This window comes from Athene noctua, chromosome 15 (genome assembly GCF_965140245.1).
Source record: "Athene noctua chromosome 15, bAthNoc1.hap1.1, whole genome shotgun sequence".
NCBI lineage: Eukaryota > Metazoa > Chordata > Aves > Strigiformes > Strigidae > Athene > Athene noctua.
Window position 1 is genome coordinate 13,282,104 of NC_134051.1, and position 27,893 is coordinate 13,309,996.

General features: G+C 43.1%; 1 protein-coding gene across 2 annotated transcripts; it reads left to right on the top strand.

Annotated features, from left to right (window-relative positions):
- Window positions 1–506: 506 nt before the first annotated feature.
- ABCC6 (ATP binding cassette subfamily C member 6) lies at window positions 507–27,828 on the top strand. 2 transcript variants are annotated; one of them, XM_074918907.1, is made up of 31 exons: window positions 507–590; window positions 1,841–2,017; window positions 2,373–2,498; window positions 3,138–3,275; window positions 4,345–4,470; window positions 5,046–5,107; window positions 5,880–6,011; window positions 6,597–6,809; window positions 8,423–8,600; window positions 9,066–9,227; window positions 10,804–10,896; window positions 11,465–11,668; window positions 12,267–12,413; window positions 13,130–13,227; window positions 13,522–13,581; window positions 14,269–14,395; window positions 14,871–15,047; window positions 15,462–15,629; window positions 17,099–17,282; window positions 17,775–17,838; window positions 18,340–18,460; window positions 19,600–19,807; window positions 20,876–21,186; window positions 21,944–22,143; window positions 22,482–22,608; window positions 23,184–23,285; window positions 24,008–24,154; window positions 24,705–24,863; window positions 25,104–25,270; window positions 25,735–25,929; window positions 26,431–27,828. In XM_074918907.1, exons 1-31 carry the CDS (start codon window positions 537–539, stop codon window positions 26,537–26,539), a joined length of 4,536 nt encoding a protein of 1,511 aa, XP_074775008.1. In that variant the 5' UTR covers window positions 507–536; the 3' UTR covers window positions 26,540–27,828. The 2 variants fall into 2 exon arrangements, with proteins under 2 accessions (XP_074775008.1, XP_074775010.1); XM_074918909.1 differs by lacking the exon at window positions 15,462–15,629 and having other exon boundaries at window positions 13,130–13,217; window positions 13,512–13,581; window positions 18,337–18,460.
- The last annotated feature ends 65 nt before the right edge of the window (window positions 27,829–27,893 follow it).

Below are 27,893 nucleotides of genomic sequence, written 5' to 3' on the forward strand. Positions count from 1 at the left end.
CCGCCGCGCCGCCGGAAGAGACGAGGCGAGCCGGGCCGGCCGGCGGGTGCTGCCCCCTGGCGGCCCGGCGGGCTGTCCCGCCCCCTCCGCACCGGGGCCCGCCCGCTGCCTCCACCGTCCCCCCGGGGGCCGCCCCAAGTCCCCTCGCGCCGCTCCGGGTGCCGCCCGCCGGGGCTGAGGCGAGGCGGCTCCCGGCCCCTGCCCCATCCCGCCGCCGAGGGGGCTCCGCCTCGGCGCGCTCCCGCTGCCGGGCTGCGCGAACCCAGACGCGTCCCCGAGGCGCTCCCGGCCGGACTTTGCCCGCCGCCCCCGGCCGGGACGGGCCGGGACAGGACGGGGCGCTCCGGGGCTCCCGCTAGTCGTCGTCCCCCCTCACGCCCGGCCGGAACGGGGCTGTCGGCCGCTGCCCGGTGAGGAAGCGCCTGTCCCGCCGGCGCTGAGGCGCGCCCCAGGGCAGCGAGCGGAGGGTCCGGGGCCGCCGGCGCCCGAGCCGCGACGCCCCGCCCGCCACCCCCCGGGGCAGGTCGGCGGGCGCCATGGCGGCGGGCGGGGGGCTGTGCGGCTCCCGGGCGGGCTCCGCCGGGCTCTGGGTGAGTGAAGCGAGCGAGCGCCGCGGCACCACCCCGCTGCCGGGCCGCCCCTTGGGAGTCAGAGCGGGGCCCGGAGCGAGCAGCCCGCCAAGGGAACGACGGTGGCGGCGCCCGGCCCCGGCGCGGGGTGCGCGGGCTGTCCTGCGCGGGGCCGGGAGAGCCGCTCCGCGGGGCGGCACCGACCCACGGACCCTCCTGCCGCGGAGCAGGTGCCGGCGCCGTGCCCGGCCGGCGGCTGACACGCTGTGAAGGGAAGCTCTTTCCAGGAGCGGTGCCTGGTGGAATGGACTTCGCCTCCCAGGGACAAGTTTTCGCCCCGCGGGAGGACAGTCCTGGCTTTATCAGTTACAGTAAATTTGGTGGGAGTGGGGTGGGAGGGTGCAGGCCGGCTGCACTGCTGGAAGGGCGCTGGATTAGTCCCTTTATGTCTTGAGAAACTATCTGCCGAAGGACCCGCTACGGAAATACCTTTAAAAGGGCTCTAAGGAGTTGATCGGTCCAGAGTCACAGGGCTTTCCCCCCCAAGGCTGACAAACTCCCATTATTGTGAGCAGTTACCTGCTTCCTCCTTTCATCGAGTGAGTCCTTTCCCCTTAGCCTTGCTTTGCGTCGTGTCTTCCACAGAAAGGACTTGAACCACCTCCACAAGCTACTGAAGAAAACACACCCTCGCCCATTCATTTACAGTTTGCTACTATGTTAGCGGATTAGGTTTAAGTGTTTTTTCAGTCAGAAAATTACAACCAGATTATAAATACAGCTGAGGAAATGCAGTTGTGATGTAGTTTATGCACAAGGATACTTCTTTCCTCCTAACCTCCGTTTGACAGGTCATTCCCTACTGACTATTCTGATCGTTCCCAAATGCCAATAATCTTTTTTATTCCCAAATTACTTTTTCTCGTTCCATATTCAATAATTTAATTTTCCTCTTTTATTTTTCTCTCTAGTTGTGATAAATGATGTCCTTTCTTTGGCATATTTTACTTTTCCAACCCTTTTTCCTCCTTCTCTACTTCCATCTCCTCCAAAATGCTACTGCTGAGTCCTCCTTCCCTCCCTCCCCTGTGACACCTTACTATTCTTCAGCAGCCCCTCTGTTGCCAACTGTTTTTTGCATTTGAAACCATAAATCAAATTCCTCTAACATTAGAGTAGATCTCACCTGTAGCATTAGCAACTTGCATTAGCTGGTGAAATTCTGCACACATTAGCTTTACTGTTCCACTTCTGTGTTGATTGTGTGACAGGACTGGAACCAGACATGGTATACAAACACCCCAAGATTTACCTGGTGCTTCGAGAGTACAGTTATTGCCTGGATACCTTGTGCCTATCTTTGGATCTGTTTTCCTTTCTACTACTTGTATCTTCGACACAAAAACAAAGGCTATATCAGGATGTCCCACGTCTTCAAAGCCAAAATGGTAAGAGTGGAGGATGGGGTTTGATCCTAACATCACAACTTTGATGCAGAACTTAATTTTTCTAAAACATTAACTCTTTTCTGATGATCCATTTCTGTGTTCGCTTTGACATTTACTGACTCGGGTAAAGTCAGGTCAGTATAAATCAAGTAAAGTCTTAGGAAGAACTGTCGTAAGATCTTTTCCCCTGTACTTCTGTTTGGTTCCCTGCTACTTCCCATAACACACTCTGTCCCAAATCTGCACTTCCACCTCTCCAGTATTGCCACCCAGGCTGCATGGAGCATTCAGCTCAGCAGATTGTTCCATCATCATTTCAGTCCATTCCAACATGTGTTTGCTGTCTCTGCCCCAGGTCCTTGGATGCATCCTGGTAATGCTCTGTTTTTCTAATGTCTTCTTTGTACTGTGGGAGGTAAGCCAAGGAATCCCACGGGCCCCGGCATTCTTCATCAGCCCTGCTGTGGCGGGAATTACAGTGGTAATTCTTTCTTTGTTTTGTCTGCATGTGGCTCAGCTTAGGCCTCTGGGGGCAGATCTTCTATTTCCCATGTTTCTCAGTATCTTTGAGCACAAAGTTACTGATGGGGAGTACAAGGCTGGAGACATGTTTTGTGAGTTTCTGCCGTGTGACGCGGAGTTGGGGCAGACCACTGGGTCTACAGCTACAGTATAGAGCACTGTGGGCAGAGTACACCTCGCAAGAGCCAAGGTAGCAGTAGGTTAGAAGGAGGTCTCACAACAAGAAAACAAGATCTAGTTTTTCATAACCACAGTATGCAATTTACTATGGTTTAGAATGAAATGGGACTTCTGTTCAACCTAAATGCTTATCCTCCTCTTCTGTCATTGCATCTTCATAGCCTAGATCCTCCCAGCCTGATGGTCCACTTGTAGTTTTATTACTTGCCCTTTCTGGAGGGCATTCTTGACTGCAAAATTGAATATAATGCTCTGCAGTTTTTAGCCTTTTAGGAACAATACTGCAGCTCTGAACATCTTGAAATATTTGGTCAGGCAACTAACTGATTTTTCTCTATTGTATCCATTAATTTGAGAATGATGTTTGGCATTCCATTACCAGCTATGTATTTGGACAAAAATTTATACTTCCTCACAGATCCTTGCCATGTTCCTCACACAAGTGGAAAGAATGACGGGCATCCAGTCTTCAGGTGTCCTGTTGATTTACTGGCTGCTCTCATTCATGGCTGCAGTTGTGATGTTTAGTTCCAAAGTCCAACATGCCCTGGAAAGAGTAAGTGAAATCACATATCTTTAATGTGCAGAGGATGAAGTCTTTAAAGAGCAGGGCTCTTTTTCCCTCATTGATTGTGAGGTGGAGAACCAAATTCCTCTCAAGATGTGCTGAGAAAAATGATTGATGACACTTTGTCATGTCCATCAATATTATCTCTTTCAATGTAGACATAGTGTGGTTTTCTGAGAGCTCAGCAAACTTCATATATGAATAAAAGCAAAATGAACATAAACACTGTCACTAAAAAATGTCCTTAGGCCAGAGTTTCTATCAGCATAAATATGCTGATATACAATTTTATATTTTGAGTATTTGTGGTGAACGTTTATTTGTGGAGGAGTGCTGGCTGGGTTTACACATCTGAGACTTACTGTCAGTGGCCGTTTTCCCCAGGTGAACAGTTGTACCTTTCCATCACGACAAGGAATAAACAAAAGTTTGTGGTACCTGTGTTTTTAAGTAATAGGGGAATAATATGCAGCCACCAAACAAAAGACAGTTGGGAACTTGCTTGTTCCTGCTGTGTTGAATGATACTCAGCACCAGGCCTCTTGTAGAAATGACACTTTGCCACTTCTTGCTACCAAAATACACTTCCAAAAATACTCAGGGTTTTTTTCCTTGTTTTTTCTCATTCACAAAATTAATCAGAGCACCCCACATGGAGCCCGTTAGACACACCATTTATAATAAAAGTGGGCGGGTTTTTTATTACATCAACAACTTATCCCACTAGGTGAGCAAGGAACTTCTATCCCTCAGAGCACCTGAAGTTCCCTGAATAATGATGCAATGTGGATCTCTGACTTTATGAGATTGCTGTGAAGCCTCACGATAAATCTGTCACTATAAATAATAAATGTGTCCATTATTTAGTATTTTCTGATATTCCATTTTGGGGAGTTACCATTTAAGTAGCTCTACATAACTACAGTTTAAATAAATGCACCTCATGTTTTGAACCAAAACTCAGAGCTTATGGCTGGTAGAACATGAGAAGCTATGTTTCTCCACTGATGTCATGTTAAGGTTCTTAGCTCATTCTCAACACTATTCTGTTTCTTAGGGCTTCCTGGAAGACCACTTCCACCACATTACAACTTACCTTTATGCTAGCCTGGTGCTAGGAGAACTTGTGTTAGTTTGCTTGGTCGATCACCCTCCCTTCTTCTCTAAAGCTATCAACAATCCTGTAAGTATAACATAGATTTTCATAATGCATTGCTTCATTGCTCAAACAAGAATTTAGATTTATGAAGATACACAGGAATATGAGTATCTGGGAGATGTAAGATGCACCATTCTGTATAAAGGATGACAGTTTTAAAAGGCAACCAGTAGAATTTGGAATAACAGTACTCTGTCACTTTATGTATGTTTTGAAAAACTAAAAACCTCTTCTATCCATACTCATGTTTAGTTTCACTGAAACCAGTAGATAGGGCTTATATTGCTTCCCCTGCTCTTCTGTGCAGCAGTGCTCTGTTTAAGGTACAAGTATGGCAGAGCTTTGTGCTTCAGAAAATAATTGTATTTGGATAAGAAGAATGATACTCTTTATTCCTCCATCTGAGACATTATTCAAAGTCTAAGTCTCCAAAGTCTCCCAATCCCATTGATCCTTCACAATATGGTTAGACTATCAGCATCAGTGGGTGTATGTAACTTTGAGTTGTTTTCCTGGGGAAGCACAGAAGGGGATTATACTCATCTGACACGTGCCCATTTCTATGTATAAATATCACCCATGTTTTTTTCTCCCATCAGAATCAGTGTCCAGAAGCCAGCAGCTCTTTCCTTTCCAAAATCACATACTGGTGGTTCTCTGGGTAAGAAAACACAGAAAAAACATGTTCTTGCTAGAATATCAGAAAAAAGCAGCAGCAATAAGAGAGGGTGTAGATGACAGCCAGTAGGAAATACTCAGCCCCCAAGTTAGCTTATGTGGTGAGGATTTAAATTTTTTCTCTGGGGACTTGAAGTATTCTTACAAGATCAAATTATAAAAATTTAACTTACTTTGAGAAAAGTAGTTCAAACCACAGATTTGTGATCCTAGATTATTCTCTTCCCCCTTTCAACTCCCTTCCAGTGCCCTCCCAATCTTGAAATAGACAATCTCAAAACGTCACCAACCACAGCCCTGTCTGCCTGCCAGACCTTCCTGTGACAAATGCTGGGCAAGGGGAAAACAGTGAACGAGGACATTGCCCCAGCCTGCTGCTTAGCATTCAGAAGAAAAATTATTACATACCTCGGGCCTAATGTCCACTATGATAAAGCCTCATCTGTGTTTCACTGCCACAAAGTTAAACTGAACTTTGTCCCCCATTGCCCAAGACCCACCTCTCAGTATGGACTAGAAATTAGAGCTTACTTGAACATCCTCATTGTATTGACAGAAGATAGCATAGGGATTTGAAGCAAACTGCTGTTCCTGAACATTCATATTCATTCTGGGAAAGGACAGTCCCAAGTAGTGTAAGTTCGTTCCTGTGTGCTCACTGTGGTGCACTAACTTAAAGTCCATCTGTTTCAAAAATGTTACGTGCACAACCAGTCCTTCCGTGCTTACCTTAGAGCAGTTCGTGTGCTCTCCAGGCTCGTCCGGAAAGGCTGCCAGCAGTCCTTGGGGGTGGATGACTTGTGGCCAGTGAGGAAAGAGGACTCCTCCGAAGAAATTGTTGCCTGGGCTGAGAGAGAGTGGAAGAAGTGTCACAGCAGAACCCAGCAGTGAGTACTTGATCTAGAGAGTACGTCATGGGCTCAGCTGGGCATTTTCTCCCTTGCCTCTAGATCATATAAGCAAATACACTCACAGGTGCTGGTGTGCCATCTCAGCATAGGCTGTGAGCCCCTGCATTCCCACAGAGTGTTAGACCGACTGCTTCAGCACATATTCAGGCTGTAAATGTAAGCTCTACTAGGTGCATCCTACCTGGACAAGAGTATAGTTGGAAGGTTCAATCCCACTGTCCATTAAACAACAAGAAGAAAAGGATAGTGTACATAAAATAGTCCAAGTAACACTCTGCTATGAAAACTTGAGGGTCTTTACTCTTCAGTGGGTGACACTTAGAGAGTGAATTCCTTTGTGCCAAATGCCAAATCTGATTTTAAGCGTTGAAATCTGATGCACATCCTTCCATTCCTGGAAGCATGAAACTAAGCTTTTTGTGAGAGGGATCATTTTTTGATGAGCATTTATACTGGACATGGCATGAGACCCAGCGTGAGATACTTAATGATTTTCAGAAAGCACGAGATTCCCAAGCTTTCTTCAATCATGGCTAGCTTTCTCATTGTTTCTTTCTTTAGAAAAAGGGATTCTGCTACATTTAAAAAAGGTCAGAAGAGTGACACTGGCATAGCAGAAGCTGAAGAGACAGAAGTTCTACTTCAATCAGAGCACAGTCAGAGTGGGCCCTTACTGAGAGCATTTTGGAGCATGTTTGGAACCTATTTCCTTCTCAGCACTGTCTGCTTAGTTATCTGTGATGTCTTCTTGTTCTCCATCCCAAAGTTACTGAGGTATGTTCATTTTTATATCGTATGTCTGTCACACGTACAAGACTCTGTGCACGAGCTTGCAGAAAGATGTGTATGCCAGCACCCACAGAGGTGGACACACAAAGGCTTTTGAAATCTCCTATTGCTGATGAAAAGAGATAGATTATCGTTTGTGCTAAGCCCACAGTCAACTCGGTGGGAATAAAACCTAAACCCCTCTCTAAAGCTGGGCACACTTTCTCCACTGCTGTATTGCAACAACAGAAAGGACAGGCTGCACTAAGCCTTTGACAGCTTTATAAAGACGGGAGTTATTTGATGGTTCTACATATGCCATCTTTTGCACAGGCTGTCAGCCACTTGCTGTAGTCTTAAGGCTCCTATTATTTATAAATTAGATAAATAATTACTTCTAAATTGTATATTTATAAAGTGCACATCTGTGCATCCTACACAAATAGTTACCTCAGTCAGCTGACATAATGCTTTGTGGATTGTGTTGGTATAACACAAACCTGCATTAGAGTGTATTTCAAGGGTAAAAATCACTTCTTAGTCATTAAGAGAAAATCTGGAAATGTCAATGACTTCTTTAGGTTATGGCTCCCAATTTGCATGTTTCTGACAAATTCATGAAATTACAGAGCCATCCTTAACACTGAAAGTGAGATCTCCCCTGAGAAAATCAGAGATTGCTTCAAAACCAATTGTCAATGTCAAAAATTAGGGTATTGTAAGATATAGGCTACTTAGCAGTTTTTCCAACTCTTCTACTATTTTACTGATAAACATCAGTCAGAGAGAATACAGGAAAATCCCTGGTGTTTCTGCATTTTTGTGGGTCTGCTATTTATCATAGACTGGTTTGGGTCAGAAGGGACCTTAGAGATCATCCAGTCCCAACCCCCTGCCATGGGCAGGGACACCTTCCACTAGCCCAGGTTGCCCAAAGCCCCGTCCAACCTGGCCTGGAACACTGCCAGGGAGGGGGCAGCCACAGCTTCTCTGGGCAACCTGTGCCAGTGTCTCACCACCCTCACAGTAAAGAATTTCTTCTTTATATCTAATCTAAATCTACCCTCTTTCAGTTTAAACCGATTACCCCTTGTTCTGTCCCTACACTCCCTGATCAAGAGTCCCTCCTCCCTTTCCTGTAGCCCCTTTAAGCACTGGGAGGCTGCTCTAAGGTCTCCCCGGAGCCTTCTCTTCTCCAGCTGAACCCCCCCAACTCTCTCAGCCTGTCCTCACAGGGGGGTGCTCCAGCCCCTTGATCATCTCTGTGGCCTCCTCTGGACTCACTCGAGCAGGTCTGTGTCCTTCTTACACTGGGGGCCCCAGAGCTGGACCCAGCACTGCAGGGAGGGTCTCACAAGAGCAGAGCAGAGTGGGAGAATCCCCCCCCTCACCCTGCTGCCCACGCTGCTCTGGGTGCAGCCCAGGACAGGGTTGGCTTTCTGGGCTGTGAGCACACATTGCTGGCTCACAGTCAGTTTTCCATCCACTGACACCCCCAAGTCCTTCTCCTTGGGGCTGCTCTCAATCCTCTCCTTGCCCAGCCTGTATTTGTGCATGAGTTCTACATGGAATCAATCAGTTCTACATGGATTCATCAACATACTGCTCCTGTCTTGCAGCCTTTTCCTGGAGTTCATTGAGGATCAAGAAGCCCCTAGCTGGCATGGTTATTTCTATGCCTTCACTATGTTCCTTTTGGCTTGTCTCCAGACTTTGTTTGAACAACGATATATGTACATGTGTCTTGTTCTGGGGTTGAGGCTGAAAACTGCAGTAACAGGGCTTGTGTACAGGAAGGTGAGTCTAGCTTCTTTTCCAGCTTCATTTTTTTCTAGCCCTACATTAGTAGCTATGACATTGTTGGTACAGTGATGGTACAATACATTCTTAACAATATCAGGGGGGGCTGTTACTACAAACTACTTTGAGGATGTAATTTTGTGCTATATTAGTCTCTGAACAGTATGTGGGAGGTATTTTACTATTTGTTTTTTCAGATCTTACCTCTGAAGGAAAAGCTAAGTAAAAGAAAAAGCAACATAAACTTTCTTATGCTATACATTATGGTTAGGGAAAGGAGTACATTCTTTATCTTAAAGTGAAGTCACATATCCCAGGCAACAGTATCTTTTCAGTATCTAAGATTTTACATTTTTCTCCATCGCTTTTTCTTCCTTTCTTTATAAGAAAAAGAAATTTATTTATTTTTGGACCAAAGCTGTTGTTTGACACCACCTTTCTTTTGTTCTCCACCCTGTCTAGATCCTAGTTATGTCAAATGCATCAAGGAAAGCAGCAACAGTAGGTGAAATTGTTAATCTGGTATCTGTTGATGTCCAAAAGCTAATGGATCTGATTATCTATTTTAATGGGACCTGGCTTGCTCCTATTCGGATTATCATCTGCTTTGTCTTCTTGTGGCAGGTGAAGTATGATGACAGTACTTACCAACCCCTTCTATTCTACATATTAAAGGAAAAAGTTTTCAAAATTCGGGTTAGAACTTTGCTGGTTTGAATAACCTGAAATTGTTATATATTTTTTAGTTCTGTAGCATGGTGGATTCACTTTTATTTTTAAAAGATATTTTTATTGGTATAGAATCCTTACCTGATCCTTTACTTCATCATCTCACCTGTGTACTCAGCATCCAGCCTCTTTTAGGGAAAAGACTGTGAATATGATTATTCTGAGCTGACTGATAAACTTCTGCCTTGGATTTTCCTCTGTCATCTCTCTTTTCAACCAAAATGTGGTGGCCCAGTGCAGGCTGAGAGTCCAGTTCCAGCTCCTTAACATAATTACAGAACATGTAGGAAATGGTCTGAAATACTTGACATCATCCTGGAGCCTGATTGCTACAAGATCAGTGAAACAGTTTGAAGCAAAGTTATATGATATTGAAAAAGAGTATTGGTACATTTAATTTTATGGGTATCAAGGATTTTAACAAGGAGAGAGAAAAACCTGAATTAGAAATAAAAGGTGATAATCTAAAAGATCCTTTTCCCACCTTAATTCAGTGTATGGTATTTTCTCAGTAGGCTAAAGCCCTATTTCTTAGTCCCTGTTTTTGTCAGCACACCAAATGGAAGTATGAGCACTGTAAAGACAGTTGATTCCCAAGAGCTTTCTGGAGGCCTTTGAGACCTTCCTTTGCTTACCAGGATGGACTGTGGTTTATGCCTGGCACACGGGATACTATGGCCTTGGAAAATTAGTAGCTATGGTATAGATTGTTGAAAAATCATCATCCTTTTCCTAGCGATGTTGACAAACTGAATGTGGTTGCATAATTAACGCTTTGTTTGCTAGTGTTTATAGACCATTTGCGTAGAGAATACTTTTATCTGTCTGCGTATACCAACACTCACCTCTCTACCAAATGTAAGCCATCTGTAGAGAGATATAACTAAACCATGAGAAAAAAAGCTCTCTATTTTGAGACGCAAATCATTATGAGCCCTGGTATCCAAGAGCTGTCCCAAAAGTATGTGGCACAGTATAATGCTACCATTTCATCTCACTAGTTGACATAAATTCAGACAAGCTGGGTTATTTATGCTGCAAGAATAGTTTGTTGAGGGTTTGAAACGGGTTTTTATTTTTAAACAAAATCTGGTTTTGTTTTGGGTCACTTACTTATGCCAGCCACAAGATGTCCTCCTTAACCCATCCAAGGACAGCTGGGCAGCAACAGAAATAACTTGGAATTGCCAGCATGCTTCTGGATTGCTTTCAGCACTAATCTAGTTCCTAAAAGGGAAGCAAATAAATTCAGCAGAGTGTGATGACAGGATTTACCGTGCCTGGAGAGTTAACAATCCACAGTACTTAAGGAGCACAATTACCAGGAATGGCAAAGGCAAGATTAGAGTGAAGCCACTAGGGATGTTAGGCCTAAATTCAAGTAAGAGGGAAGGTGAGCGAAGGGGAATGGAAAACAGTCATTTCTAGTAATCACCAGAAGTTCTTCCTCTTTCGTTTTCACTCCTGGCAGCTTCTTGGGCCATCAGCCTTGACTTCGATTGCTGTATTCCTTTTTCTTTTGCCTCTGAATTTCATGATCACCAAGAAGAGGAGTCAGTTTCAGGTACATTTTGCTTCATAAAAATGAAGTGGTTTACCAAGTTGAATTATACTATGATACTGCTTTTAAATCTAAGTTAAAGGCTGTCATGTTCTTCCAGGAAAGGATCACATGGAACCCATGATTACAGAAGGCATGCATGCTAGGGGGGGGGAGAAAAAAAAAAAAAAGCAGTAACATTAGAAAAAGAAGGGGAAAAAAAAAGAAAAACTAAGCAAAAAATAACTAACATTAAACATTCAAGTGATGGCTTAACATTTATTATTCATGCTGACCATGACTGTCTGAAGTAACATAGAAGAACTGAAAGCCTGCAAAGTTTCTTGAAGTCTAGAGTAAGATCTTGCACGTTCCATCTTTTACCTTGTTTGACCATGTCTTCTGTGGGGTTTATATATTGCCTGAAAAATATTTCCCAGCCTGGAAGATTTGTAAGCAAAACAGTAGACACAGCTCAACTGCAGGGAAATTTATTCAGGATTCATAGGCAGAGATAAGGTGTTTCTTTCAGAATAGTTGCACTGTTAGACATTTAACCTATTACATGATAAAACTCAAACATTTGTTACAGGAGATCCAGATGAAACATAAAGATGAGCGGGCCAAACTCACCAATGCCATTCTCAGTGACATTAAAGTAATCAAACTGTATGGCTGGGAGAAGATATTCATGAAGAAAGTGTTTGGTATTCGGAAGCAAGAACTTCAGGCCCTAAAAAGATCTCAGATTCTCTTCGCAGCATCTCTAGCTTCTTTCCATTCATCAACTTTCCTGGTGAGTAGTTCACCTTCCTACATTAAACATGTGCTATTACTTCTATCTCTCTTTGTACTCCTGTCTGGACAGACTTTTCCTGTGGGACAGCTATCTGCCTGGAGGAGATGGTGGTCTCACAGGAGTTGCTGAGCCCTGGTGGAATCAGCCACACAGACATTTACACTGTCCTGAGTTCACTGGACAAGTCATCTGGTCTGGCAATGTGCTCCAGGCAGACTGAGCCTGCTTTGCAAGAGCCACCTGGAGACCTGCAAGCTAGACAGAGTTCATGGCAGTCAGTATCTGCACAAGCCACTTTTGCACTTGCTGTTGCAGCTAAGCCATGTGTGTTTTCAATGGGAAATGGCTGTGCTTTCACCTTGCTGTGATCGTAGCACCAAAACTTCCTTAAAGCAGAACAAGCATCAAATGATCAGACTTGGTTTTGTCACCAATATGCAAGACCTTTGCCTATGATATTTGCAGGATGTGTGTGGTGATAGCCTGGATTTAACCAAGTGGGTTCCAGAGTCTTTGGGAAAGTGCCTGCCCATAATTGAACCATTCTTTTCCCTGTCTGAAACAAATGGTTTGCTTTTCCTTTGCTCCCTTTCAGATTGCATTTGTCATGTTTGCTGTCTACACCCTGGTGGATAACACACATGTCCTGGATGCTCAGAAGGCCTTTGTATCTTTAACACTGATCAACATTCTCAACACTGCGCACTCCTTCCTGCCATTCTCCATAAATGCTGCTGTCCAGGTTAATTGCAGGCTACATTCCTTGTTCTTTGGCTATAAGTGGTTTTTTATATACCACCATTAACAGGTAAAGGTAGGGATTTCTTAGGACTTTGAACGCCAGGGCTAGCTATTTAATTGCTACTGTGAAACAGTGAAGTGCAAGGACTTGCAGCTAAAAGTACTTTGTAGTATTGTTTTTCAGAAAGGCTCCACATATTGACAGAATAGCCACCAAGTCTTTTGGCACCAATCACAAGCACCATTAGATTTCAGAGGTGCTTCCAGTTCTGTTTTTAATCACAGAAGTCAGAATAGATGGAGCAAAATCTCTATGGGAGATCAGCGGAAACCCTGCTAGCCCAGGCCATAGAGAAAAGCAAGTCACTGTCCAGTAAGAAACTGGGAAACTCATTTCCCTCTTGCACCCCAAGAAAACTGCCACAGTTCTTCCTGTACAGAAACAATAATTGGAAAGATTGCAGGATAAACTGGAGAAAAAAGCACCAATTTCACTGTGTGAACAGAAAAGAAAACACAGGGAATGATATGGTTTTTTGCTAAGCCAAGTGGAAATAAATTAACATAAGAAAGGGCTGCGTTTGTCCATCTAAGCTTACAGCATCTGCAACACAGCACCTAGTCAACATTTTAAGTGGGTCTTCTAGTTGAGTCTTCACTTTGAGTTTTAGCTCCCTTACTATTCTAAATCTTATGCTTTTGTGTGCTTCATTTCAGGCCAAAGTTTCTTTAAACCGCTTAGCAGCTTTCCTGAATCTTGAAGAACTGAATCCTGAGAGCTCAAGCAGAAACACTTCTGACTGTGGTGAGCTTTTGTGTCAACGTTGTTGTCTTATAAGAGGAATAGCTTCCATTGTTCAGCTTCCATTCTTAGAGTGCCTACCATAGTCAAGAGAGAAAAATGTCTGTCCCTTATTGTCACTTTTTCAGGCCTATTTATTTCTAACAATGAAATCTAATGTGGTAACTAACCCCTTTTCATACTGAAGGTTCATTTTATGTAATATAAATACACACTGAAACATAAAGTCATATAAATAGGGATGCTTCTGTACCTACCTTGGAATTTACAAGTGTTCCATTTCTCCTCATATTTTAGTACAGGCAAGTATCACCATAAGAAATGGGACTTTTTGCTGGAGCAAAGAGACTTCTCCTTGTCTTAGAAGGTACAGATTTACCCTTAGTCATCCCAATTCTGTAGGTTGAGGGGATGCTGCATGAACTAATGTCTCAGGGACTAAACGAAACCAGTATGGAACATCTAGAGGCTTCTGATTTTTGCTTCAGGTTGAATTCTGAAAATAACTAAGTCAGACAAAATGTAATCTTGCTTTTATGCTTGGGAATACATAAATGGAGAAGGTACCTATATCTGGATTTGCCTTAATATATGGAGACTGCCTTCTTTACACAATTTTCTTGTTCAAATATGAAATTACAATAATTTAAGTCAAAAAAGTAGAATTGATGGTATGCAGATATAACATCACTACATGCTTATTTCAAAAGGCACTGCAGTTTTAGAGAAGAAACAGTGTTGAAAAGTTCTGATGTTCAGGAATGTTTCATATGCAGTGCTTTGGACTAGCCTGCCTCCAGAGTAGGCACCTGGGTTTGAAACTCAGATGGGGATGTGGATGAAGACTTTCTGGTTGGAGGTGTCTTTGAAGGGACGTGTCCTGTTCTGCTGCAAAAAGTCAGCATGACAGGAAGAGCAACCCTGTGCAAGTATGAAATTAGCAGGTTCAGTTCATACATTTTTATTGCTGCAAGACAATAGCAATAATTTTGGTCATTTTCTTTTCAGAAAAGTGTATCTAAAAGGTGATATGAGACTAATCTTTTCTCTATAGCATAAATCTTATGGTGCCTCAAGGGTCCTTGCTTGCTGTAGTTGGCCAGGTGGGTGCTGGAAAGTCCTCCTTGCTGTCAGCATTACTTGGTGAGCTGGAGAAGGCAGATGGCTGCGTGATCATGAAGGTAAATTTTCCCCTGAGCGTTTGCTTCTAATTAGGCTGTCTTCAGGAACAGTAAGGTACTAAGCAGGGCATCAGGTATTTGATGAAAACCCATTTACTGCTGTATTTTAACAAAAGCTTTATGTAGCAGCCCAAATTTAATTATCTGCAGGTGCTTAAGAGCTCTCAGATGAGCCTGGCCCTTGGAAATGGAACAGGACTTCAAAGATCCAGTTCCATTTCCCACTCCGACAGTGAGCTGAAGTGGCATCCTGGTAAACTGCGACGTGTACTTGTACCTCTGTTTCCTCCTCTGTAAGATAATGAGAGTGCAGACTCATATTTTGCAAAGTCCTCTGAGACCTGTCAATGGTGATGATCATTCCAGATTTCTATAAATCTAATCGGGAGAGGTCTTTTTCAAAGATGGGTTCCCACAGTGTCAAGGTGAGCTTATGAAAAAGGTTGTTAACATTCTTCCATTTCCATTTTCATAGGACACTGCAGCTTATGTTCCCCAGCAACCTTGGATACAAAATGCTTCAGTGGAAGATAACATTCTCTTTGGGAAAGAGCTAGATGAAACATGGTTCAACAGAGTGATAGATGCTTGTGCACTACAACCTGATTTAGAGAGCTTCCCTGCAGGGCAGAAGAGTGAAATAGGAGAGAAGGTACTGGCTTGGGTTCATATTTTGGCCAACTTTTCCATGAGTAGCTACAGCTTTGGGTGACCTGCTTAAAACACCTACAAAAGAATTAAACTTGCAGGAGGCAGGTGCTCTGTAATTTCTGAGAAGTCAGGACATGATTTAATGGGGTCTGAAGCCCACCTCTTGACCTAACCAGAAATAAGAGAGATGCTTAAGACAAAAATCAACAAATCCAGGTCATTTTTGTGTCCTCTTCTGCAGGAGACTGGAGTTGCTCAAGAGAATCTGCCTCTGCATCTCAAGAGCCCTGTTTGGAGCAAGGGAGAGGCACTGATTTAAAAATAAGGAAGTCGTAAAACCTTAGTGAAAAGTGGAGCCAACAGTTGGAAAATATACTGTAGCTTTGGAATAAACAGTGACAATGCATTTTTACAGGGAGTAAATATATCTGGAGGGCAGAAGCAGAGAGTGAACCTTGCTCGTGCCGTGTACCAGAATGCTTCAATTTACCTACTTGATGACCCCCTCTCAGCTGTTGATGCCCATGTTGGACAGCACATTTTTGAACATGTTCTTGGACCCAACGGCTTACTGAAGGACAAGGTGTGTTATAAATCCTGAATTGTAAAAGGCTGCAAAATGTATCTAATTATCAGGGCCCCTGAAATGTTTCCATTAATGGGGGTTACTTTATCAAAGGCTCCCAAATTACTTTTTGCAGCACGTACTAGTGTTAGCAACAGTGGAAGCAGAATGGGTAACCTCTGCAGTCCACACAGCAGATGGAAGTCCTACAGTGAATCTCACCTAGGAGGAGAAAGTCTGAGAAGTTAAGCTCTCCTGAAAGACTGTCTTTATCCTCATGCAAACCACATGCCTAGTTCTAGCCTTCTACAGCAAATTTATAGTACTTTGGTCTTCCGTTGACATTATCCTTTTTCCTTTTTGAGATTTACTGTATGATCTCTTCCAACTCATTGTATCTTATCAAAATGTCTAATCCCATCAATTTTGAATAGTTCAGTGATGCCTTCACTGTTCTAATCACCCAGATGTTCATAATTTAAATTTCAGTCTTAAAATCTATCTTGAACACCTCTCTTCCATTCTTTTTTGCATTGGTTGTGTTTTATTATTCCTTGGTATTTCTCTGCTGTCAAGCAATCTGGATAATGAATGTGGTTACATGAGATGGGATGCTAGGGCAGCCTCTATTTGTTTCACAGTATAAACTAGCTACAAATACTTAATTCAGTTTCACATTGTAGAAAGAAAATAGATAATTTTTTTCATTAGAAAGTCCAATTAAAACAGTCATGGCTGATTACAAATACCTTTCTCTTCACGTGGAGGTTGTAAGTATCAGAATGTAATTATTGTAATGAAACAGAAAGACTGGTGAAGAAAGAATGTATTGGACTTAAGCAGTACTCGAAGGGCTTGATTGTATATTAGAAATCTAGAATATGCCTATTTATTATCTAGGGAAAAACTACTTTTCTTATGTCCTTTCCAATATGTAATTATCTGTGCAAATATGCTCAGAAACGGAAATAAAAAGGAGCTGCACTCTAACTCCACTCAGATTGATGAAGTTTTCAGGCACAAATTTAATTCTAAAGTATTGGTATCAGTGACAATAAATGTGACATGCTTTCCAATTAACATCATTCTACTTAAGAGCTTCAGCCTGAGGGCAATCAACAATATGAAACTCAGTGAGCCAAGCAAAAGGTCCTCCCTCCTACATACAGGGTGCTAGCCTGGGACTTCAGGCTTCAGTTCCCATCCTCACTATTTTATGGTGTGCATGACACAAAACAAGCTGATTCACCCCTCTGCTCTCAAGTTCTGTACTTTCAAAATGGGCACAAAGCTGTGCTGCAAAGATAAACTTCGGCAAAAAGACAGTCAGAAGTGATGGGAATAAATAACAAAAATATCTCCAAGTTAGTAAAAATCATAGCTCACACTGAGTACATGTCTGTCTTCAGAAGACAGCTGACTGCAACTGCTCGAGTGAGCAGGGAACCACCAGAACTATTGTAACCGTCCCCTCTTCCTTCAAGCAGACTCGTGTGCTGGCGACTCACACAATCAACATTTTGCCTCAAGTGGACAACATTGTCTTTCTGGTGGATGGAATGATCTCAGAAGTTGGTTCCTACCAAGAACTTCTACAGAGAAATGGGGCCTTCGCAGAATTTCTTCATTCACACTTTACTCCAGAAGAGAAGGCAGGTGCTGGCTTTCCAGGTAACCCAAATGAGTTTGAATCATTCTTCCTAGGTCTATCAGTCAATTGTTTCCTTAATATTATACTTAACATTGAAGAACTAGTGGGGGAGGGGGGTGGGGTGTCTGCTGCTGTTCAGAGTTGGGAAGAGGGAAAAGAATAAAACTGGAAAAGCCAGTCTTACATTTGTTTTATTGTGGACTTTTAGAGCTGAGATCCAATCACAGTAAGCTGTCACTTTGTATGGGAAAAAATATGCTTGCCAAATTAGCTGACTCATCACCTCAAGATCAGTTCTTGAATAAACAGTTCCATCTTAGTAGACAACAATCATGGGGTAAACAGAATTACCAACTATATGTGCTGTGCTTCAAGTCTCACCTTGATATTTCTACCCTTAGAAACAACTCTTTGTAATTAATCTTTCCTCCATATTATCAGTTTCTCAAAGGGTATACAGGACAAAATGGGATTCTAAAGCATTTAGAAAAAAAAATGCATTTATTTGACAGCTATAGGAGACACCAAAGACACCATCACTTCTAGCAATGCTCCATCACAGGAGAAGCTCTTTAGGTAAGCTTAAAGTGGTCTTAGACACTGAAGAACTTGCTCCAAAAGCCCATATAAGCCTACATGAAGGTTATTACTGAGTACAATACAGGTTTAGGATTGATCTGTAAATTAAGAGTAAACAAGCAAACCTCAAGAATAGGTAAGAAACTGCTCTTGAATATGGAGATTGACTAACATTTTCTCCTTATTTCACAAGGAGACAAAATTTGTTCCAGAGCACATGTACAAGGCCTGCTGTTCCCTTCCCAGTGGGGCTATAAAGTCTGACATTTCAATCCAGCCACAGCTAATGAATGCTGAAAGCTTCTGTTTGTTAATAGCCTGACAGAGCCCAGCCCCTGGGATAAATAAGGACAGTGGTTGGGGTCACTCTGGAGGACCCCAAAAACTGCAGCCCTCAAAATAGACATGAATATAGGGGTGGATGGGTAAGGAGATCTAGCTTTAAAATACTCATTGCCTTGGCTAAAAATTGAAAGGATTTTTGTTTTCTTTAAGAAGTGACAATTCAGTCAAATCATCTGCTAGGGGAAGGGAGACTATTCCTGTAAGTCAAGACTGTACCACTGCTGTAGCCACTGAAGGAAGATTAACCAAGAGAGAGAAAACTCAGCGTGGCAGGGTAAGCACAGCACCTTCTTCTAAAGGCAAAGACACATACCATGGGTTTATTACTGACCCACTCACAGCAGGCAGGTCAGCTCACTGCCTAAATTAAACCAGTGCAGCTCCAGGGAAGTCAGCTGAGCTGTACACGTTTGCCCTACAATTGAGACAAAGTCATTCCAGCATTATTTTATATAGCACTTTCTATGCAAACTGTATCTCCCTGGATCCCTGATCTGAGCACTGGTTCCAAAATAAGAATAATGCATGTACATTGCAGAGAGCACATTATGGAAATGAGAGAGGAAAAAAAAATAAAAAATATAACCACTTGAGGAGAGAGATCCCAGTTCAAGAGTTGACCTGAAGGTGGAGAGTGCAATGAGGCAATCGGGGTGAGGTGGTGGTAAGGGACAGAAGAGGATAGATTACAAGGAACTTGTAATCTTGAGTCTGTCCACAAACTCTTGAGGCTAGTGGGAAGGGGCAATGAGGCACATCACTGTTCTCAAGTTGCCCAAGGGAAACACCTCAAAAGCCTGAGGCAAGGAGGGTACTGTGAAAGGAAAGCAGCAGGTGTGGGATTCCAGGTAGGAGGAGTCAGGCACAGATGAGGTGTGTATTCAGGGAACATGGTAGCAGCAGTAAAACATGGGGAGGAAACAAACTGCTGAAGCTACATACTGGTAACTGAGAAGAGATGGGAGTAGGAAGTCAGACACCCCAAATGAGGCAGCTGTTCCCCTAGGGAAGCACAGTATTAGCCAGACTGGGATCTCCTCACCTCTGCTCATCAGCAGTTACTCACACCAGCAGTCAGTGGGATACATGATAGTTCTCAGTCACACCAAGAACAAATGAAAACCAGGGCCTGGCATAAGCCTTACCTGTATTCCACCAGTAACACGAGCCTATTGCAGTAACATTCATCAGTCAGTAATAATCACTTGTTAACACCATGGATTTATTTAAGCATGGCTTCATTATTCATCCATGAGAAAAACAAAAAAAGAATTAACATGGTTCCTATGGCCCATGATAGATAACCAAGTAGATACACTATAAAAATAATTCATTTTTTCAGAGCTGTTTTTCCTTGCTAACAAGCTTGATCCTCCCAACCTCTCCTATTTCTCCCCAACTGTTTTGCTCTAGGTTAATACTTCGATTTATGCAGCCTACCTGAAGGCGACAGGCTTACCACTGTGTGTGTACATCATCCTGTCATTTACATGTCAGCAAGCTGTGTCATTTTCTCGTGGTTACTGGCTCAGCATATGGACAGATGACCCTGTCCACAATGGGACACAACATCACACAGAGCTGAGAGTTGGAGTCTTTGGTGCACTAGGAGTCGTTCAAGGTTCATTTAGCTTGCTCACCTAATTCTCTGTATTTCCATCTCCCTTTCCCATGTCCAGGATGTTTTCTCAGAATATAAACAAGTGCATACCCATGGGCTTTTAGCCTCCTGGGCTTTTGGCACCAACCCTAAAGGTTTGGCATGGGACCTAAAACTACAGGCTCTGACGCACAGAGGATTTCTAAGGGATCTGAACAATATTTCCAGTGTTACTGCCTGAAATTCTACTTCATGGTACGCTAGAAGAGTTCTCCTGAGCCTTTCAGCAGACCATGATGAACAGCGTCTTCCTCTGAATTTCCTGCTGGAATTAAATAACCTGAGCCCTTAAACATTGAGCAATGGAAGAACTAGAACATCCTTATTTTTCTATCCTGCCCCCTTGTATCCAACATCATCTGCCTATCTTTCTTCCTCTTATCCCTTTCCATTCCTCCAGTATAAATGAATTGTATCCAAGTGCAAGTGGTGACTCTTCTCCATGCTGAATTAAATCTTGGTTGAGGTCTTTTGAGAGAAAAAAAGGAACTTATGGAATTCTACACTTCTTTAAATCTTACTCTTTAAAAATGGTGACAATTCTTTTGGTCACCCTTTAAAAAAATAAACCACCTGTTTTAGGACAGAAATCAAATCTGGAAAAATCTCAGCCCAAGTGACAAAAGATTGAGAAAGCTTGGAACAAGTTGAAAAGAGTGGGAAGGGTTGGGTACCCTTCTGTGCTAACAGTGAATCTGGAGGCAGGAAACCCAAGACTTTGAGTAATTCAGAGTCACTCCAGTCAAGCTCATTTTGTGAAGAATAAAGGATTTGTCCTGCATGTTTAAATTGCTGAATCTGTGGCCCCTGTCAAGCTTGCCTAGAAGGTCTTCCACCCCTCTGTAACTACCCTACAGAAAAGGTAGTTTACCCTGCAGCTCTGAGGATTGGCTTAATTGCTACCAAAGAGACAGTCAGCTCCTTTTAACTAGTAATCACAGTACTAAGTAAAAATCATAATCTTGCAAAGTAGAACTCCAAGATGAGTTTATTTGGACCTAGTAAAAATTATTATTTTTTATATTACAGCCCTTGGCAGATTTGCCTCCACAGCAGCCGTCCTTCTCGGTGGTGTGTTCGCATCACACAAGCTGTTTCTGCAGTTGCTGAGGAACGTTGCTAGATCCCCAATGGTCTTCTTTGAGCAAACACCCATTGGGAACTTACTGAACCGCTTCTCCAGAGAAATGGATGCTATTGATTCCGTCATCCCTGACAAGCTGAAGTCCTTGCTGGGGTTCTTGTTCAACTTGCTGGAGATTTATCTTGTGATTATAGTGACTACACCAAGAGCAGCGATGGCCATAGTGCCCTTGACTGTTCTTTATGCTGTATTCCAGGTAGGAGCTCAAAGATACACACACAGGAGAGGCAGAAGCAGCATGGCTGTGTCCCTGCAGAAAGACTCCTTCCATTTATTAAGGACAGTCATGCAGAAACTAGTTTCATCACCTCGAATTGCATCTGAACAAGAGTAATGTCAGTGGCACTTCCCACATCACCCCAGCCTTCCAAAGCATCCCAGAGACCTCACAGAGGCTTGTGCTTTTCTGATGTCCAGATCAAGCCCCACCTAGAAATATATTCTTAATTAATATAACCGTAATTGAACTGTAAATGAAATATTAAGACCAAAGGCATTTTTTCTTTCCTCCAGAATTCCTTCACTGCCTTTTAATATATCCACATATGCCATGCAGCTCTTCCATTGGGCTGAGACCTCAAATACTTTGTCAGCTAAGACTGAACATAAGGGAAGGGCAAGTAAGGGTGCAAGTGTGCCTCTGTTCTCCATCAAGCAAAGGGCTGGTCTACAGGAGAAAGTAAGTGTAAGTTTAGAGGCTTTGTGAGTTCAGAGTACCCTGGCTTCTTTGCATTAACTAACCATGGGGTTATTCTTAATGAAGACAGGACATAACACAGGTAGAAATGCCACCTCACCTTTTAAGGACATCTCTTACCTGCATCTTAGGTTTTACAACACCAGGAGAGTACATACTATTGCAGTTGTTGAGCCCTGCCCACATTTTCTGTGGAGCACCTCCATGGAAGCATAAACCACCAAATCACTTGCCCTTCCATTTCCCTTTATACCAGCACTTCTACGTCATCACCTCCTGCCAGCTGAGACGCATAGATGCTTCCAGCAGATCACCCATCTACTCCCACATTTCAGAAACCTTCCAAGGGAGCAGCGTGATCCGTGCTTACAAGGACCAGGAGAGGTTTATTTTGAAGAGCAATTTTCTAGTGGATGAGAATCAGCGAATATGCTTCCCTGGAGCAGTTGCTGACAGGTACAAATCTGCAGTGTAAAGAAAATGATGGTTTATTCCTGTGGCCTTGGGGAGTGAAGCTGTAAGCTCTTGGGGCTTGGATGGAGGTACACAGAAGACGGATGACACAGGCCTTGGAGAAAATCCTAACAGAGACCACAAGCCAACCAGTTAGGACAGACTGGCACCATTCATGAGCTCCAAGGTGGCTAGATAAGAGCAACCAGGGCATTACAAGAGCTCGTTGAGCATCCTATACCCCAGCGGCTCCACCAGTGTTTTGCAAAGCAATCGCAGATTCTCATGGGAGAAAAGAAGAGGGCACCTAGCAACAGCCCTGTCCTCTCCATCTCTTGCAGGTGGCTTGCTACAAACCTGGAATTTCTAGGCAATGGCATCGTGTTGTTTGCAGCACTCTTTGCAGCAATGGGCAGAACACATCTTAGTCCTGGAACTGCTGGCTTCTCTATTTCATATGCTCTTCAGGTAACTCAGCACTGAACTAATACCATGCTTGCCTTTCATCAAAAGCAACTTGCATTTTAATTTCTGCTACCATTTTAATTTCTAAGAAATCACTAATTATTTCTGTGGTTTCTAGATGCTTCCTCCTACCAAACCCTCCTGTCATTGCTGAAACCCAGGGCATCTGGAGCACACAGCCCCTTAGAGAATGAACCTCAAACACATGTACCAGCCATCATTTTCCTCCTGCATCTGAACTCATACTTAGGTCAAAGCATGCTCTGAGCAACTGAAGCAAGGTTGACTAAGCTAGACTCTTTCTAGCCTAAGAAATAGCGTGCAAGTCAGTAGCATTTCATTCTCTATAAACTTGCTGAGAAGAAGCTGGGGGCGCAGCTGGCTAGGCTCTTTAAACACAGCTTTATGAACTTTCACAAGGATCCATGGTTATTTTTTAGCCTTTTAAGGGATGATTTCTGAAGTAATTAGCTGATGATGAGGTCTTTATAAATAAACACTAAGACAAAGTACCAAGTACCTCACAAGTGTAGGTCAAGACATTTTATCTGTCCTAACGCTCTCTTTCTTTCTGCTAGATAACTGGTGTTCTGAACTGGATGGTGCGCTCCTGGACGGAAATAGAGAACAATATTGTTTCTGTGGAGAGAGTGAGAGAATACTTGAGGACTCCTAAGGAGGTAGCTAACCAACTATTGACTTTACTAGCAGAAGTCAACATCTCTGCAAACTGAATCAGTAACTTTTTTATTCCACCTGGACAAACTCCCTTGTTTTCCCCTTCTAAAACACCAGTTATGTTTCCTTTAAAAAACTGCAGCATTTGGTTTTTTATCCAGCTGACTAGACTTGTTTTATAACCTCTGATCATCGTTATTTTCTTAAGACAGTTAAGCATTAGATTGTCATTAAAATAGCTTCACTTGGTAACACTCATGGAATGAGCTTATTTTCTGCCCATATTTGGAGTATGTATTTATTGCACGCATTCAGATGCAACTCTCTGATAACTGATGCCACTAAAAGTCAATCGTTTTTAGTCTGTAATCATTAAAATTATTTCTCCATATGCTGCCCAGAGATCCTACTAAAGGAGACTTTCACAGTCCTGTTTACAGGGACATATAAATCTTTTTTTATTGAGCCACTCATAATGTCAGAACTCTGACACGCAAACAAATGTTTATCCCCATTTTCAGTCAAGACAACGGGCATCTTTGCATAAAGTAAAAAGTAAGGATTTGCAATATGAATGTTAGAGGCCCTTTTATCTTTTGGAAACATTAAAGAGATTGGGGGTATTTGGCACAGATGTCTTCATAAGCTCTCCCTTTCGGTATGGCCACTTGATTTGGTAGTTTAAATCAGCTTTATACATTGTTGTTTGTTTCCATCTATTCAGGCACCCTGGACTCTGAACAGCAAACTTCAAGGTCATGTTTGGCTCACTGAAGGAAGAATTGAATTTAGAAACTATAGTTTGCGATACAGACCAAATTTGGAGGTAGCACTGAAGCAGGTCAACCTAACCATCAATGGGCAGGAGAAGGTAAGCACAGCCACTTGTTTCAGAAGAGCTGCAGAGTGTGAGCAGCACTTTGCAGTGATCAGACCTGGGCAGATACACTCTCTGCCCTACACCAAGGCACAGCATGTTGTACGTGTGAAAGCTGCAGTAAGGTATAAGCCCATCCATCACCCTGCACACCTATTCTAGTACAAAGCAGTGTTTCCAGGATTGCTGCATACACTAGACATTCTTCTGAATGAGATTTCGTTTCACAGAAGGTTAGCAGAGTTACAGAAAAGAATTTCACTTTTTAAATCTAGTGCCACATCAGGGCCCTGTTCTAGCTGCCAAGTCTTTTAGTTATTCTTCCCATCAAAGGCTTTCAAGATTCCTTTTCATACAAAACAGTTACAAATTATAAATTAGTTGCTTTAAGAATGTATTCCTAGACTATGCAAATCTTGAACAGCCCTGAAGATCTGATCCATGTAAAGCTGTCTCTCTTTAAAAGAGGAGCTACGTGATAGTTCTGTCTGACTGTAGAAAACTGTCAACATCAAAACCAAAAGCGTTCCGTTGCCCTTTACAGATTGGTGTAACTGGAAGAACAGGATCTGGGAAATCTACCCTTGCTGTGGGATTGCTGCGATTGGTGGAAGCTGCGGAAGGATCAATCCTAATTGATGGACTAGATATTGCTCAGCTAGGTCTCCATGACCTTAGAACCAAGATAACTGTCATTCCACAGGTATGAAATTAATTTCCAAAATGCTTTAGCAGTGTTATAAGCCCTTACACCTAGGAAGAATTTATAGATTCTGTGAGAGGCAGGATATTCAGACATTTAAAAGTTGGAAATAACCTCTATGCCATGCTAGTCTCCCTTCAATAGGGCATTAGCCACAGATTTGCACCCAGCAGGGAAAAACCAGAGAGCTTGTTTTTATAATTAATTTTCAGGAGTTGTTTGTACTGTCTCTGTGCTCAGGATCCAGTTTTGTTTTCTGGCTCTCTAAGAATGAATCTGGACCCATTAAACCAATACAGTGATGCAGACATCTGGACAGCTCTGGAACTGACTCAGCTCAAGAACTTTGTTGCAGATTTGCCAGATCAGCTGGAATATAAGTGCACTGACCAAGGGGAAAACCTAAGGTACCTCATCTGCCGAAACACAGTGGCAGAGCAGTGCCAGCCTGTGGGCTAGGAGAACAGAGAGCTAGCGGGACAAGGAGTCTAATAAATTAAAAATAAATAAATAAGATGTCCAGACAGTGAATTGCTGCATTATTGTCCTGTTTAGCAGCATGAAATCGAATCATAAGACACCAAGTGGAAGACCTTTGAGACTTAATCATTGTGGTGGCTTGTGTTCGTGCAGCACTTAAAAACACTGGAATCCTGTTCCAGGTGCAGATGTCCTGGGTGCTATAGTAATACAGTCCCTTCACTTCCTTGGGTTATTTCGTGCTGTTAATTGGCAGTGCCACCAGCCTCGATCACCCTTTCAGGGAAAAGGAACAATCACCTTTTCACTACTATTTTCTAGTTAATCACGTATTCTGACCCCAGGTAAAAGTGACTGCTGCTCTGTTTACCATCCCTCTTCTCACTTGCAGCACTGGTCAGAAACAGCTCTTTTGTCTGGCCAGAGCACTTCTTCGGAAAGCCAAAATCCTCATTCTAGATGAGGCCACAGCAGCAGTAGATTTCGAAACTGATCTTCAGATTCAATCCACCCTAAGGACCCAGTTTAAAGACAGCACAGTTTTAACAATAGCTCACCGGATAAACACCGTCATGGACTGTGACAGGTAATCTCTTCAGCCACTTTCCTGAGGAGGAAGACAGACATAGGCAACCTGTGTGACCTAGATGAACCACACAGTGTCAGTGAACAGCAATTTCATTTCTGTCCTTTTCTTGTTTAACCCTCAAAGCTTTGCTATAGAGATTGTAAGGAGCTATCTTAAACCAGCCAAGCTCCAATAGGTTAATCAAAGATCATTTAGTCCCACATGATGCATTTCATGCTGTGTCATACCCCTTTTTTCCCCCCACTGACAGCAAAACCATGGCTACAGCTCTTTGTATCATCTTCAAATCATGAAGCTAAAATACAGGTTCACAAATCTTACTCCAATCTCAGTTGCCAAAAAATTCTCCTCCCATAACCTCAGTACTTGAATAGTCACTCATCAGAAACTTGCTTCTATCCCACAGCTGTTTCCCACTAGAATTATTTTAGAAATAACTAAGTTTATTACAGCTGCTGCCATATCCCCAAGCTTACATTTCTGTTTTAATGTTCGCAGGATTTTAGTCTTGGAAAATGGTCAGATAGCTGAATTTGATACCGTGGAACACTTAATAGCTCAGAAGGGACTGTTCTACAGACTGATGGAAGAATCAGGCCTTGCGTGACTCATTCATGGAGTGTACATACCATAATGCCACCACTATTGGGAATAATTGATCTCGTAATGGAGTTATCTTTGTTTCACTCTAAAATGCCTCACACTCAACCAAATCTTGTTTGAGCTGTAACCACAGTGAGTAGATGAGAAGGGAGGACTTGAGGATACATGGTTTCTTCTGTAGGAAACATCGCAATTCCATTTTCATTATGTTTCCAGATACCAAAATCTCACTTTTCCATTGAAAATGAGCCAGCCAGAACTTAAATGCCTTGTTGCTTTTATGGTATAAAAGCAAACAGGCCAAAAGAAAAAGACCACAACATTTCTGATTTGTACTATAAATGGAGCCCAAATATACTGCCATACTTAAAGATTATACAGATCATTTTTAAAAGCCAGCAAGATTTTATGGGCAGCAAGCAAGAATTTAAGTGGTAGTAAGCAAATTTAACTATTTACAGCTTGTCTTAAGTTCCAGGCAGAACAAATTTAGCATTTAGCCAGGGACTGCTCACCTGTGCTCTGTTCTGACACAGATGTGGGCTCCAGCAGATGGGTCTAGTCACCCCAAGTGCCCAGACACTGGGGGTGCAGGGAATAGGAGGTGGGATGCCACTAAGCCCAAGAGCGTACGGCTGCCTGGGGGCTGCCTGTGGTCGCAGCCAGGGATCAGACCCACTCTATCTCTTTCCGTATCAGATTTGGAGGGGCCTTGAGTGAACCAGGCTGTGTAGAGCTGACAGGCTGCCCTGAGGAAGAGAGTGAGCCAGCTTAGGCACGGGCTCGCTGATGCAGGAGAGTCACTTGGCTGGGACTGGGCAGCAGAGCATCGTTCCTTCTGCTTGAAGGCTTGGAGCAGCCCTGCTGTCAAATGCCAGTTGGTCACAGCGGAGCGTGTCCAAACACCGATGCCAACATTTCCGAATTGAATTTGGCAACAAGGAGTTTGTGTGGTGGGAATCGTCCTCGTCTGATCCCTGCAGCGTGGTAGCCTGGAGATGGGGGAAGCAGCAAGGACTTACCTGTCGACCTGGTGATTCATTTCTGGTTTTTTTCTTGAGTGCAAGTTTACCTCCTGCATGTGCCACCCCGGCGCCACAGAGCCCCTGATGTGGTCATCTTTCAGGTGTTACTTTAACAAAGTAAACAGCAGCTGAAAGCAAAAGCCTTCCTGGGCTTCCTGCAGTGCCATGGTCGGAGCCGTCCCCACGTCTCTCCTCAGGAATCACAGGACAATGTGAAACAAATCACAGTGAGATACTGCTGTTTACTGTGACTTTTATTAAAGCACTTCAATTTCTAGAAAGCTGAAATAAAAATAGAATCAAGTATTGAAATGGAGCTCTTGAGCAAGCTAA

Coding starts and splice junctions, on each gene's coding strand:
- ABCC6 (XM_074918907.1), top strand. CDS start 537: ATGGCGGCGGGCGGGGGGCTGTGCGGCTCCCGGGCGGGCTCCGCCGGG. Junction 13,228..13,521: donor TCTGACTGTGGTGAGCTTTT/GTGTCAACGTTG, acceptor AGTACAGGCAAG/TATCACCATAAGAAATGGGA. Junction 25,271..25,734: donor GACCAAGGGGAAAACCTAAG/GTACCTCATCTG, acceptor TCTCACTTGCAG/CACTGGTCAGAAACAGCTCT.